Genomic DNA, 14820 nt, shown 5'->3' on the forward strand with positions numbered 1-14820 from the left:
GTCCAGAAAGTTTGGGTGGAGTTGGATAGTTAATGTATGGGTGTGTGTTCCTTATGTTGCTTATATACATTAAAGTAGTCAGTAGTGTAATATACCGCTACCCTTCTGGAGGATTTTGTATCCCTTTCCCACTCTGGTATTTGTGATTCTTCAATTCCACTCAGCCATCTTCCTCCCACGAGTATGGCAGCTGTCAGATGTCACTCTTAGTTAGAGATTCAGTCGGCTGCGATGTGCCTTTGTATCTTGTTCCTAGATAGCCACTTTGCATAGCCACATGCTTTTGTCAGCCATCTTAAAAGCATGGAAGGATTAAATCAAACATTACATGCTAGCTATACAACCATTCAACTCTATAAATTCAACATCTCTTATAAACCAATTCCTATGTACAATTCCATCTACTACCATGAGCACAGTATAATCCCTATCTCTCACTATGCACTCCATTTTGTGTATTGTCTGCATACAAACTCATGTACTAAAATAAACCATCAGATTACACAATATTATTCTACAAATCCAGCTATTTCGTTCACTGCTAATCAGTTATGCTATCTGATAACCACAGTTTTCTACAAAATGCATCTCAAATCTAATTCCACATGCATCTCCATCATGTACCATGCAATCTACACCAAGTACAATGTATTAATACCATTTAAACATATAATTTACGACATCCTAGAACAATCTAATCTAAATGCAGAAATTACATTACATCACATGACATAACAATCTTTGCAAAGTCCCCATACAAGCTATTTGGAAGCTCAATCTCAACATTACAGCCTCCAGTGCTTCAAGCACAGGATAATATAGTATTGCCACTGAAAAGTCAAAAATAGACTATGATGAAAATGTCATATTGTACAAATTGTGTCCTGTATTTCTATGTATATTGTGAACTGACCAATGTGTGTGGATGATGACTGTAACATTGTGTGTGTCAGATTCTTATAAGGTGTGAGGATGTCACCGTCTAATTCTCCATGGAAGAGGGGGTGGAAACAAGGATCTGTACAAGGACGTGACGATGGAGAATCACAAGACCTAAGTAAAAGAATTATTGATGCTCATCCATTTGTAAACATTTAAACATTGCTAAAGACTTTGACCTCTATCCCTCCACCATCGGGTAGCCAGTGGATGAACGGAGAAAGTTCAACATCTTTGTTAATCTCCCCAGAAGTGAGTACAATACTGCAGGGGGTCACAGAGGCTTCCAGCGTAGGATCGAAGGATCTACAAGCCATTCTTCCGTTGCGTAAGGTCAGTATTATGAGTCACCTTTGCACAAGTCTGACATGGGGAGACTCCAGAGAGGAAATTGGATCTCCTCAAACAGAATCAGTTCCACCCATTTTAAGCGTTCTAAAGACCATCCATAAATTCTAGATTGCATGAATAAAGTCTACAGTAGAATACAATAGCTTGAAGTTTAACTGAATGTGAGTCATGTAGAACAACGATAGCTCTTAATAGGATTAGGTTTTAAATCTAGAGCAGAAGTTCTAAAGCAGAAGACATTTTGCACTTCTGGAGTGACCAAGTCCTGACCTGAACCCATACGAGACCGGCCAAAATAATAGTGATTTTAAGCAGGTGTGCCAAAGTACCCACCAACGTGCGAGATTGAAGAAAAGGTACAGGAAATATTGGGTTGAAATCATTAGTGTCAACGAAGGAGCCACCAGTTATAAAATGTATGTTCAATAAAGACATGAAAAAACTAATTTTTTTGTTTGCTTAAAGTAAAAATCCACTTAGGGGGATTTTTTTATGTGTCATCTGCAGCTTCTGCCATCTTCAGGTTAGGAGCGGCGTATGCAGCCTGCTCAACCCATTGTGCCACTGTAAGTGGGTTAAAGTGAGTAGCAGTATGGTGGCACAGGTTCTATCCTGACCAGGGTAATGTCTGTGTGGAGTTTGTATGTTCTCCCCATGTTTGTGTGGGGTTCCTGCATGAAAAAACAGTCAGTATTTAACTTATGTGCAAAACAGAACACTCATTTGCACCCCTTGCATTGTAACATGGTTTTGTCCAGGAGACTGAAATAAGGATCCTCTTCATTTAAGATCCTTAATGAATCAGGCTCTTAGTTATCCACACAATTATTTTTCACACCCATTATGCTTCAGGTATGAAGGTATTTTATACAAGGAATTTAGGAATACAGATTTCACTAGTGAACCTGGGTTTATGTTACAATGGGAACAAGGTTTGGTGACCAATATTTGATTATGTTTAAAAAAAATCCATGAATGTGGTGAAGTTTCTGAAAGTCTTAATTTTGGTGATATCTTAATCCCGTATTCCTGATACCTGTTTCAGAGGTTGTGATTATGAAGGTGCTATGGACCATATATGGTAGCTATTTCCTTGCAGTGTAACCATTCTAGTCCAGGGTATTTCAGTTATTAAATATAATATTGGATTTTTCTCCCATCAACATGGTGCACAAGTGCTTACCTGTACTATCTGTTCATTTGAGTAGTTAAACTGTGATTGTGAGCTATACAAGGGACTAAACATTGGACATTGCAGGCTGCTGTAGATAGGTACTTAATAATGGCTGTACCAAGTTAGTTTCTCTTTTTTTCAGATTTATCGGACATGTGAAACTTACCTGGGAGTACGGAGAACTAATCAAAGAGGAAAATTCTCATTAACACTTGACCAAAGAAAATGAGCAGTTGTGTGGAAAATGTGACTGAGAAGTTAACATTATGTGAAAGGGGAAATCTCATTGACACTTCTACACCCAAAGATCATATCAAGATACAATATACGTCTACTCATAGTACGGAGGAATCAGTCTCATGTGACGGAGGAAGCCTCACAGACACTGACATTTATACACCCACAGATCATACACAATATACGTCTACTCATAGTACGGAGGAATCAGTCTCATGTGACGGAGGAAACCTCACAGACACTGACATTTATACACCCACAGATCATACACAATATACATCTACTCATATTAAGGAGGAATCAGTCTCATGTGATGGAGGAAACCTCACAGACACTGACATTTATACACCCACAGATCATGCACAATATACATCTAATCATATTAAGGAGGAATCATTCTCTTGTGAAGGAGGAAACCTCACAGTCACTGACATTTATACACCCACAGATCATACACAATATACATCTACTCATATTAAGGAGGACTCGGTCTCATGTGAAGGAGGAAACCTCACAGACACTGACATTTATACACACACAGATCATACACAATATACATCTACTCATATTAAAGGGGAATCTGTCTCATGTGAAGGAGAAAACCTCACAGGTACTTATACACCCACAGATCATGCACAATATATTCGTATTAAGGAGGAGCCAGTGTCATGTCAAGAAGGAAATCTCACAGACAGTAATATTTATACACCCACACAACATATGCAGATAATACATTTAACTACTCATGTTAAGGAGTCAATTAAGAACGAAGAAGGAAATGTCACAAAAAAGTTTATACCACATGAGAGAAATTACACTCGGCAAAAAGCATTTTCATGTTCTAAGTGCGGAAAAGGTTTTACTCGTAGAACACATTTTATTACACACCAGAGAATTCACACGGGAGAAAAACCATTCTCTTGCTCCGATTGTGGAAAACAGTTCTCCCAAAGGTCATATTTTGTTTCACATCAGAGAATACACACAGGAGAGAGACCATTTTGTTGCTTCAAATGCGGAAAATGTTTCAGGATAAAGAGCAGTCTGAATAAGCACTTAAGAACTCACAAAGTGGAGAAACCATATACCTGTTCTTTTTGTAAAAAGACCTTTGTCCACAAAGGACATTTTGTCGCTCATGAAAGAATTCATGTGGAAGAGAAAAGATTTTCATGTTCTCATTGTGGAAAATCCTTTATTCATCATGGACATTTTGTTGCACATCAAAGAGTTCACACAGAAGAGAAGAGGTTTTCCTGTCCTTACTGTGAAAAGTCCTTTATCCACCACGGGCATTTTGTCGCACATCAGAGAATTCACACAGGAGAAAAGCCATTTTCATGCTCTGAATGTGGAAACTGTTTCAGCTCTCACCATAATCTGGTTGTACACCAGAGAATACACACAGGTCCATCTGTTAGCTTTTTCTGAATATGGTAAACTCTTTACAAATTTATATTTTAGACAAGTAAATCATTTTATCTGTTCATGCTGGTTACCATTACTTTTAATAATTAGCGTGTTAGATTAAGGTACTTTTGTGGTCATTTATCAACATGGAAAGATGTGAGTCATGCTTTGTATAGTTGTGTCTTCTTTTTCATTAATGGCCTGTCTCGTACTCATTACCATGAAAAAATGGTGCCGGAAGTGGGATGAGATAATTTTTACCTAATAGGTTGGCAGAAGAACCTAGCAGGATATGGATCGAGCAACATATGAAATATCTCATGAGATTCCTCCACAAGATAGAGGTGCACCTATATGTGCAATAAAAAAATCTAGAGAGACACACTGTACAAAAATGTAAATGTCACATCAAAGGCCAACCTCTGACCACTGTAGAACCATCACTTTCATAAAAAAAAAAATACTACTTGGTTTAGCTTCATTAATGGCCTTAATTAATCGTGCGTGTGAAGGAACACCTGGACAGTGTGTATTATGTTGTCATTTTTGTGTGTTAAACCTTTGTTTGACATTGGGTGACGGGCACTAAGAAACATGCTTATCTGCCAATATGCAACTGCAACGTACAAGATACATTGCATCCAAAGCACAGGATGAAGCCCGACACGCTAATCACTATACACAGGTCACACTGATATCACACACACTTTACACACTAATCAGTATACACAGGTCACACTGATATCACACACCTGATACACACTGATCACTATACACAGGTCACACTGATATCACACACCTGATACACACTGATCACTATACACAGGTCACACTGATATCACACACACTTTACACACTAATCACTATACACAGGTCACACTGATATCACACACCTGATACACACTGATCACTATACACAGGTCACACTAATATCACACACCTGATACACACTGATCACTATACACAGGTCACACCGATATCACACACCTGACACACACTGATCACTATACACAGGTCACACTGATATCACACACCTGATACACACTGATCACTATACACAGGTCACACTGATATCACACACCTGATACACACTGATCACTATACACAGGTCACACTGATATCACACACCTGGTACACACTGATCACTATACACAGGTCACACTGATATCACACACCTGATACACACTGATCACTATACACAGGTCACACTGATATCACACACCTGATACACACTGATCACTATACACAGGTCACACTGATATCACACACACTTTACACACTAATCACTATACACAGGTCACACTGATATCACACACCTGATACACACTGATCACTATACACAGGTCACACCGATATCACACACCTGATACACACTGATCACTATACACAGGTCACACTGATATCACACACACTTTACACACTAATCACTATACACAGGTCACACTGATATCACACACCTGATACACAATGATCACTATACACAGGTCACACTGATATCACACACCTGACACACACTGATCACTATACACAGGTCACACTGATATCACACACCTGACACACACTGATCACTATACACAGGTCACACTGATATCACACACCTGACACACACTGATCACTATACACAGGTCACACCGATATCACACATCTGATACACACTGATCACTATACACAGGTCACACTGATATCACACACCTGACACACACTGATCACTATACACAGGTCACACTGATATCACACACCTGATACACACTGATCACTATACACAGGTCACACTGATATCACACACCTGATACACACTGATCACTATACACAGGTCACACCGATATCACACACCTGACACACACTGATCACTATACACAGGTCACACTGATATCACACACCTGATACACACTGATCACTATACACAGGTCACACTGATATCACACACCTGATACACACTGATCACTATACACAGGTCACACTGATATCACACACCTGATACACACTGATCACTATACACAGGTCACACTGATATCACACACCTGATACACACTGATCACTATACACAGGTCACACTGATATCACACACCTGATACACACTGATCACTATACACAGGTCACACTGATATCACACACCTGACACACACTGATCACTATACACAGGTCACACTGATATCACACACCTGATACACACTGATCACTATACACAGGTCACACTGATATCACACACCTGATACACACCGATCACTATACACAGGTCACACTGATATCACACACCTGATACACACTGATCACTATACACAGGTCACACTGATATCACACACCTGATACACACCGATCACTATACACAGGTCACACTGATATCACACACCTGATACACACCGATCACTATACACAGGTCACACTGATATCACACACCTGATACACACTGATCACTATACACAGGTCACACTGATATCACACACCTGATACACACTGATCACTATACACAGGTCACACTGATATCACACACCTGATACACACTGATCACTATACACAGGTCACACTGATATCACACACCTGACACACACTGATCACTATACACAGGTCACACTGATATCACACACCTGATACACACTGATCACTATACACAGGTCACACTGATATCACACACCTGATACACACTGATCACTATACACAGGTCACACTGATATCACACACCTGATACACACCGATCACTATACACAGGTCACACTGATATCACACACCTGATACACACCGATCACTATACACAGGTCACACTGATATCACACACCTGATACACACCGATCACTATAAACAGGTCACCCGTGATAATAATAGCACTTATATCCAGGTGTTGGTGGTCTGAGTGATGGCGTTTATTGGTGTTGTAGATAAAGCTGATATTTTGTGCTGGCTTTGCCTTTATAGGAGGTATAAAGTGGTGACAATAGAAATGAAGGCAGCCGGCTCATGCGTTATATAACACATACTCCATACTCAGCCAAGCAGTATTTTAGAAGAAAAATTCAAATGAATAATGTGGTAGTTGAAATGTGATAGTAATCTTTACATTCAGTCACAGGCCTAAAATGGGCAAAGGGTCAGATTGGCTAAAATTGAGCAATTATATGCAGAGAAATAGACACAGATTGCGCTATTATCATTTTTCCAACATAGAAATTTTACTTAGTGGGTTTAAACTTAAAAAGTGGTCAGATGATGTGCTCCCAGGGGCATTCTTTACAAGGGCGCCGAGAAAAGACATTTGTCAGCAGAAAGGTAAACACGAGGAACTACTCGGAGCGGGCATCCAGATACACCTCTTTAAAGCCAGCGGCTCAGTGCAAGGTTGCACTACATTCTTGGCACAAGCTCAGGGCAGTCTTGTACTTCCTTCTTGCACTTTGCCCCAAACATTTAGCACAGAAGCTCTGAAGTAATACATCCATACTGAAGTGTACCTATCATGTGTACTGTTTATTAAAGTTATTTTATTGTTTCCCAATAATCATTGTCTATGCGATTTGTGTGGTTCCAAAGCACAAAGCAATTTATTAGCAAAAGCAAAAGAATAAGTTCAATAAATAAGTACAGCCGATACATACGCTGCGACCTGGATAGAGTATACAGCCATTCTATCCAGAAGTCTGTGGTCAAAGAGACTGCATGCTGGTCCCAGAGAACCTTACTTAAGTACAGTCTGTGATACAGTGAAAACAATACAGATGACTTGGTATGTTTCCATTGGTTCAGGCTTCAGGAAGGTCCAGTGTAATGCAGTCCATAGGTCAGTTCAAACGACACCCTCCAAAGGTGAGGGTTAACTTTCCAAGGGTGGGGGTCAGCTCTCCAGAAGATGCATACTTAATCTTCCCGCCAAGAACTAGTTCAAACTGGTCTATTAGCACCACACAGACAATATCATTCTAATCACTTATTCCCTATCATCCATAACTAGCATATGCAAGGAGCGATCCTTTCGGCGATAGAACTGGACGTCTGCGAATAAATAGGGGATTAGACTGACACCAGACATGACATATTTCCTGTGACCTGAACCTTAGATCTCACTAATGTGTACATATAACCTTATGATATTTAAATATAAACTAAATAACAACTGTTCATAAACAACTGTGGATTGGAAGTATTATAAAAATGAACTATATACAAGTGAATGTGTAAGTGCGCGTGTATGCGTGCGTTATTCATCGTGCGATTACGCCATGACACGTGGCATACTGATCGCAATCGCACGGTAATACAATATTAATATCCTTTCTTTCATCCAATTCTACTTTGACATGTTCCTCACACAGAGAGGTGAGGAACTCGTCTCAGACGACACAATCCTGGGCACAGCAGTGACAATATTCTCCACCTCCTGGCCTATAATTTGCCTCTACCCAACTGCCCCACCGCTCCAGTCAGTGTCCGGTCTGCAATAATTTTGTACTGTAGAACTGAGAGTGTGAGAGGGATAGGAGAGGTAATGGGAGTATTCCCACTCCCCTGCCACTATTTCATTCACCTGTCCCACAGCAGTGACCAACTGGTGGCTGGTGCGTGAGGGAGGCAGAAGAGGGCTGAGCACCCCCACCCATCAGGTACACAGAGTGGAGGTAGCTCGAGGCAGAACTAGTACAACTGCAGGGGGTACAGTCACTATGGGGCCCAGTGGAGAGGTGGGCCCAGCAATGCCAGCTTACCTTCCAAAGGACATGACTCTGCACCCAGAAGACTTATTGGGGTTTCACTGTGCATGTGCCATACTCACACATGTTCAGAAGGGAAGAATGGGTGCCTTCATTATATGCCAATCCGAGGCTTCTTTGTGTATGTGCCTGACCAGTGCATGTTCAAAAGAGGTTCTTGCTCTGCTCGGAGGCTGGAGCGGCATGCAATGTTTGGCTCATGGAGATGAGGTATGAGACATGACTGCCTGGTGCAGAGGAATAAAATAAAACTATGGAATAGACATATTTAGTTATTTATCACAAAACCCTTACTTAAGTTATAACTGATCTTGACAAGAGCTTCATCTATAGCAACCACCGTTCTCATCGAACTAGATATGTTCGCTGGTACTTGCTTATCCCCAGGACTTAATCTCAGTGATAACAGAGGTAGGTTAGCACAGTAGGATACGAACAAAGCTAATAGACTGATCAGGTACCATGACTGTTCGGATAGATGATTGATGCATCAATTGCAGGTGTAGATAATGGTACAGGAGGGATGCAGTACCCAAGTTCAACCAGCACTAATCTTGGCAGCAGAGAATAGTATAGTGCAGTGGTTCCCAAACTTTTGCAGTTCACGGCACCCTTAGAGTCTCCAAATTCTTTCAAGGCACCCCTCCAAAATAATTACTGAGCAGTCCTGTTTTAGAAGTAGTTGGGTCAAAAAATTGTAATAAGTATTTAGGTCACGACAAAAATACTTATTTAGTTGTATGCAAAAATGCCCCTCTGCATCCAGAGACACTGCCCCCTCTGCATCCAGACACTCTGCCCCCTCTGTATCCAGGCACTCTGCCCCCTCTGTATCCAGGCACTCTGCCCCCTCTGTCACGCTGTCCCCTCCTCTGCCCTCTGTCACGCTGTCCCCTCCTCTGCCCTCTGTCACGCTATTCCCCCTCCTCTGCACTCTCTCACGCTGCCCCCTCTGCCCTCTGTCACGCTGTCCCCTCCTCTGCCCTCTGTCACCTCCTCTGCCCTCTGCCACGCTGTCCCCCTCCTCTACCCCCAGGCACGCTGCCCCATCTGCAGCCCTCTGTCACGCTGCCCCCCTCTGCTGCCCGCTGTCCCCCTCCGCTGTCACACTGTCCCCCTCCGCTGTCACACTGTCCCCCTCCGCTGTCACACTGTCCCCCTCTGCTGCCCACTGTCCCCCTCTGCTGCCACACTGTCCTTCTCCGCTGTCACACTGTCCCCCTCTGCTGTCACACTGTCCCCCTCCGCTGCCACCTGTCCCCCTCTGCTGCCACCTGTCCCCCTCCACTGCCACCTGTCCCCCTCCGCTGCCACCTGTCCCCCTCTGCTGCCCACTGTCCCCCTCCGCTGCCACACTGTCCCCCTCCGGTACCACCATCCTTTTCACTCTGCCCCACGCCAGACATAAAAAAAAGAGAAGACAGAAACTTACCAATCAGCGCGGCGCCGGGACCCAGCAGCCTCCTCTCTCCCGCAGCTGTCACTGAATATAGACGTCAGTGACAAGCTGCTGCGGGAGAGAGGAGGCTGCTGGGTCCCGGCGCCGCACTGATTGGTAAGTTTCTGTCTTCTCCTTTTTTTTTTTATGTCTGGCTCGTGGCACCCCAGTGACAGAGCCGCGGCACCCCTGGGAGCCGCGGCGCACACTTTGGGAACCGCCGGTATAGTGAGTTACAAAGTAATCTGCCGGTTGTAATTCCAGTGTTTGGCCAGTACTGCTGTGTGGCAGTGTGGAGCAGCACAAGTACCGATAGAACTTGACAAAGCAGGAGCAGTAGGAAAAGAAGTAGCGTCAGTAAAGTTATGTCCAGGCACAAGAGTGATAGATGAGTAGAATTCCAACAACTGAGATAAATAAGCGGAAGTCTATGAACAAGGTGTGCAGAGAAATGAAGAGTAATGAAGTGCAGGGTTCCAGAGAACATCAGAGCACTGGTGAATGTGCAGTAGGCAAAATCCAGTCCAGGCAGCAAACAGGATAGTCCGCACCACAAGCAAGAGTCGGATACCAGTAAGCAGACAGGATTCAGAAAAGCACAGATCCAGAACATGGAAATCCTGGCATGTGATCACTATAAATGACAAGATATGAATGAAACAGGTTGCTCCTTAAAGCAGCTGGTAAGACCAGCCCCCAGATGAGCTAAAAGCATAAGAAAGCAGCAGAGCTGCCTACACAACAGCACCAACAAGACACCAAAAACACTGTTAGTAAAGCAGATATCTATAAACATTATGGGCCTATTCATTATTGAACGCAATCTGGATGCAACTTGCGGTTTAAAAATCACACGCACCTTGCACGCATGTCTGCCAGTATTCAACTACAAGCGGACCTCAAGAAACGCTTCTATTTGAATACGGATCTAAGTACTCTCTGACTCTACGTTAACTGCCGACAGAGCAGACTGCAGATAAGCACAATGCATATGTGCAATATAAAGTCCCATCAGAATGCACGGGGAGCATGTTGGGTAGCATGGTGGCTTAGTGGTTAACACTTCTGCCTCACAGCACTGGGGTCATGAGTTCGATTCCCGACCATGGCCTTATCTGTGAGGAGTTTGTATGTTCTCCCTGTGTTTGCGTGGGTTTCCTCCGGGTGCTCCCGTTTCCTCTCACACTCCAAAAAACATACTAGTAGGTCAATTGGCTGTTATCAAATTGAGCTTAGTCTCTCTGTGTGTATGTTAGGGAATTTAGACTGTAAGCTCCAATGGGGCAGGGACTGATGTGAGTGAGTTCTCTGTACAGCGCTGCGGAATTAGTGGCGTTATATAAATAACTGGTGATGATGATGGGGAAAAATAATTAACTATATTAACACCATTTAATACTAGAATCATTAATAAATCTACCTTTAAAAAAAGGTTTTGTTATCATTCTTTTTTACAGGAAATACATATATCAGGATGTTTTAAATGTCTACTGTACATAAAATGAAGGACCGCTTCATGCTTCTCTGACTTATACACCTCCGCTATCAGTGGCAAATTGAAACAAAATGCTCAAAAAAGTAAAGGAGGCCCCCAAAACAAAGAAATGGGGAAAAAAAGCCAGACACCTAATCCCATTTATCCAGCAAGGAGACAATGGAATTGACAGGTCACATGTTCTGTAATAAATAAATGTATAAATGTAGAAATACATTTTGGCAAATCAAAGAGCTTTGAGCCTTGCATCTGTAAATACCTTCACAGGTAAGAACAAGGAAGACAATAAATTCACATAAAATAAGGCTGGGTACAAAATTTCTCCCAATGCGATATCCTTAACTATTTTACTAACAATTTAATATAAAAAAAAAAGTCTCCATCATCCTGCTGATTCAGGGGTAAACACTAAACATGATTAATACGATTTACCTTCAGATCTGTGCTCTCCATCTGTCATAACCATCAGCTGAAAAGATTGTGACTCTGTACACTCCATAAAGATCTATGGACATTGCTGCTCAGGACTGCGTACAGTACACACTGCAGAATTGGAACGACACCATTCCATTGTTGAATTACAGTTTAAGTCCGGTTTAAAAATTTAAATGCGATATCGGGCCAAACGGTCGTTCATCGTTTGATTGGCCCGATTATCGGCTGAAAACACTGTAATGTGTACCCAGCCTAAGACACAGGAGACACTTATCAGTTCTTATAAGGTGTTTCCCCCCCCCCCCCCTTTGTTATCAGTTTTAGTAACATAGCATGGCAATATATGTAAAACTAGAATGCATTGTGTATTCACACAACGATTAATCTGCAATCAAGATATATTCTGAATGGTCCAATTTTATGGTTCTTAAAGTCCATAACGTAATTAAAATAGATTTGTCAACATACTATTAACAGTATTGTGGCTGGATCAATTATATATAACTTATTGTATAAATTTATTTTAATTAGTGGCGCAGTGCGCCAATGTATGTCATTATCATTGTTCTTATTTTTGTATTGAAAAAGTATTGATTTCTGAGCTTGTATGCCATGTAGGTCATTTCTTTTTGTACCTTCTGAAGACAGGCAATCCCATGCTAGTTAAGTCTTTTCATCTGTATCTTTTTAGTCTAAATGTACAGCAGGGGATCGTTACCCTTCTATTCTGTGTAGTTTTTTCATCCTGTGTCTTAGAACCTGTCTGAATAATGGAACAACAAGTGATTTGGGAAATCACAGATTGATGTCCATTTTGATAAGTTTAAAATTGCGCTATCTAGTCTAGACAGTCTAGACAATATTACATCCTGAGGATAAACATTGGATTTAATATCTCAGACTTTGTGATGCCAGCTAGGATCAGGGGGCTGGGGTTACCCCCTACCAATGTGTGTTAGAAACTGTATAAAAAGAGCACTGTTTGACTATGTTATGCATTATTCCATCTGTAACTTCTGGATGATCACTAGTACCTCAGTCTATTGTGTAACTGTCCTTTTAAAGACTTCTTGAGCTAATAAACATCACTGCTTAAGGATCCTGCTTTGACACCTACTTACCTGATGTAATTCCTGTGACCTACAGATTAGACCAATCTAACCCATTATCCGGGTGTTCTGAGGTTGGGACCCAGCCTCTAGTCGCATGTGGCCCAACACGCCTGTAAATGTGGCCCAGAAAGAGTTTTGGTTGTGGCAAGGGGGCAGCACTGTTAATGGAAAAAAAAAATCCTGCAAAAAAAAAGAAAATACTTACCCTGCGGTCACGCTGTCACGTCAGCTGCTACTCCGGCTCCCTCCCTTGTCTCCTCCTCCGTTTGGTGCTCGCAGTGAATGTCGACATCCATTGTGGAGTGCAGCACAGAGGAGTCACCCGCGCGAGAAGAACAATCAGCAGCACAGAATTGGAGAAAAGAAGAGAAGAGGACAGGAGAACAAGCCGATTAAAAGGTAAGTTAAGGGGGATTTTTTTTATTATTTCAAGGAACGCTGACCAGTGAATAAAAGTCACCTGGTCCTGGAGCATCATGGACCTTATCTCCCTGCTACATACTTCTACTTGTAATACTAATGGGGCATTATATATTATTCTCTTTGGCCCATTATAAGTTGTTATCCCTTAACTAACATAGTGGTGTAATTAGCAAAACAGGTCACAATTTGGGGTCACAGTTATGTATATGTCAGGTACCGCAGGCCTGGTCAGGGCACCCTGATATACAATGCCTTTATTGATATTGCATCGAAACAATACAAAAGTGATTATAGTATAATAACTAGAGAAGATTTTTTGAACAGGGCGATTGAAAGGTAAGTATAGGGGGATTTGAAAAAAAAAAGTGATATATATATATATATATATATCACTTTTTTTCTCATATATATATGTTAACTATGTTTTCTATGTTTTTTTGGATGATCAGCTATCGTTTTTGTTAGTGTATCTTATGTACGGCCCAAACCAACTCGTCGTCTTCCAATGTGGCCCAGGGAAGCTAAAAGGTTGGACACCCCTGGTCTAGCACCAACGCTCTGCCCGTTACCCTGCAGATCTGGCCAGTGTGATGGGCCAGGGGGAACTGTCCACAGCAACCCTGATCTAAAGGAAGAGGTCAGGGGTACCAGCCCAGGTACCCAGCAAGGTGGTACACTAGCAGCGAGAGTTAGCCAGAAGGAACGCGGTTCTAGGTGCCGATGAAGGAGCCTAGTGGTGGCAGCAGAGTCCACCGTACTGCATTTAGGGGTGCGCAATTGGTATAAAGAAAGGGGACAGTGGCAAGACAAGCCCAGCCGGTTCCCAACAACTAGACAGGGTGGCAAAGGAGGTCCATCCTGTCACAGGTATAATAGTCCTTTACAGATGAAAGCAATATGAAATAACATCTGGCCTACGGATCAGCGCCCCCTTCTGCACTCCTAGAGGTGTTTGCAGGTTAGACACCTGCAAATTATGTGCCTCCATGTCACAGGCGCTGAACTGCTCAGCACAAACTGTGGTACACTGATAGAGGGGAGGGAGACCGGAAAATCACAGGAAGCAAGAAAGTTGCACACAAAGCAGGCGACGGGTTGAACAAATTTTC

General features: G+C 42.3%; 1 protein-coding gene across 1 annotated transcript; it reads left to right on the top strand.

Annotated features, from left to right (window-relative positions):
* Positions 1–812: 812 nt before the first annotated feature.
* LOC142159911 (uncharacterized) lies at positions 813–5467 on the top strand. Its single transcript, XM_075214783.1, has 2 exons — positions 813–1272; positions 2607–5467. Exon 2 carries the CDS (start codon positions 2690–2692, stop codon positions 4130–4132), a length of 1443 nt encoding a protein of 480 aa, XP_075070884.1. The 5' UTR covers positions 813–1272; positions 2607–2689; the 3' UTR covers positions 4133–5467.
* Positions 5468–14820: the final 9353 nt, after the last annotated feature.

Source organism: Mixophyes fleayi, chromosome 6 (genome assembly GCF_038048845.1).
Source record: "Mixophyes fleayi isolate aMixFle1 chromosome 6, aMixFle1.hap1, whole genome shotgun sequence".
In the NCBI taxonomy this organism is placed as follows: domain Eukaryota; kingdom Metazoa; phylum Chordata; class Amphibia; order Anura; family Limnodynastidae; genus Mixophyes; species Mixophyes fleayi.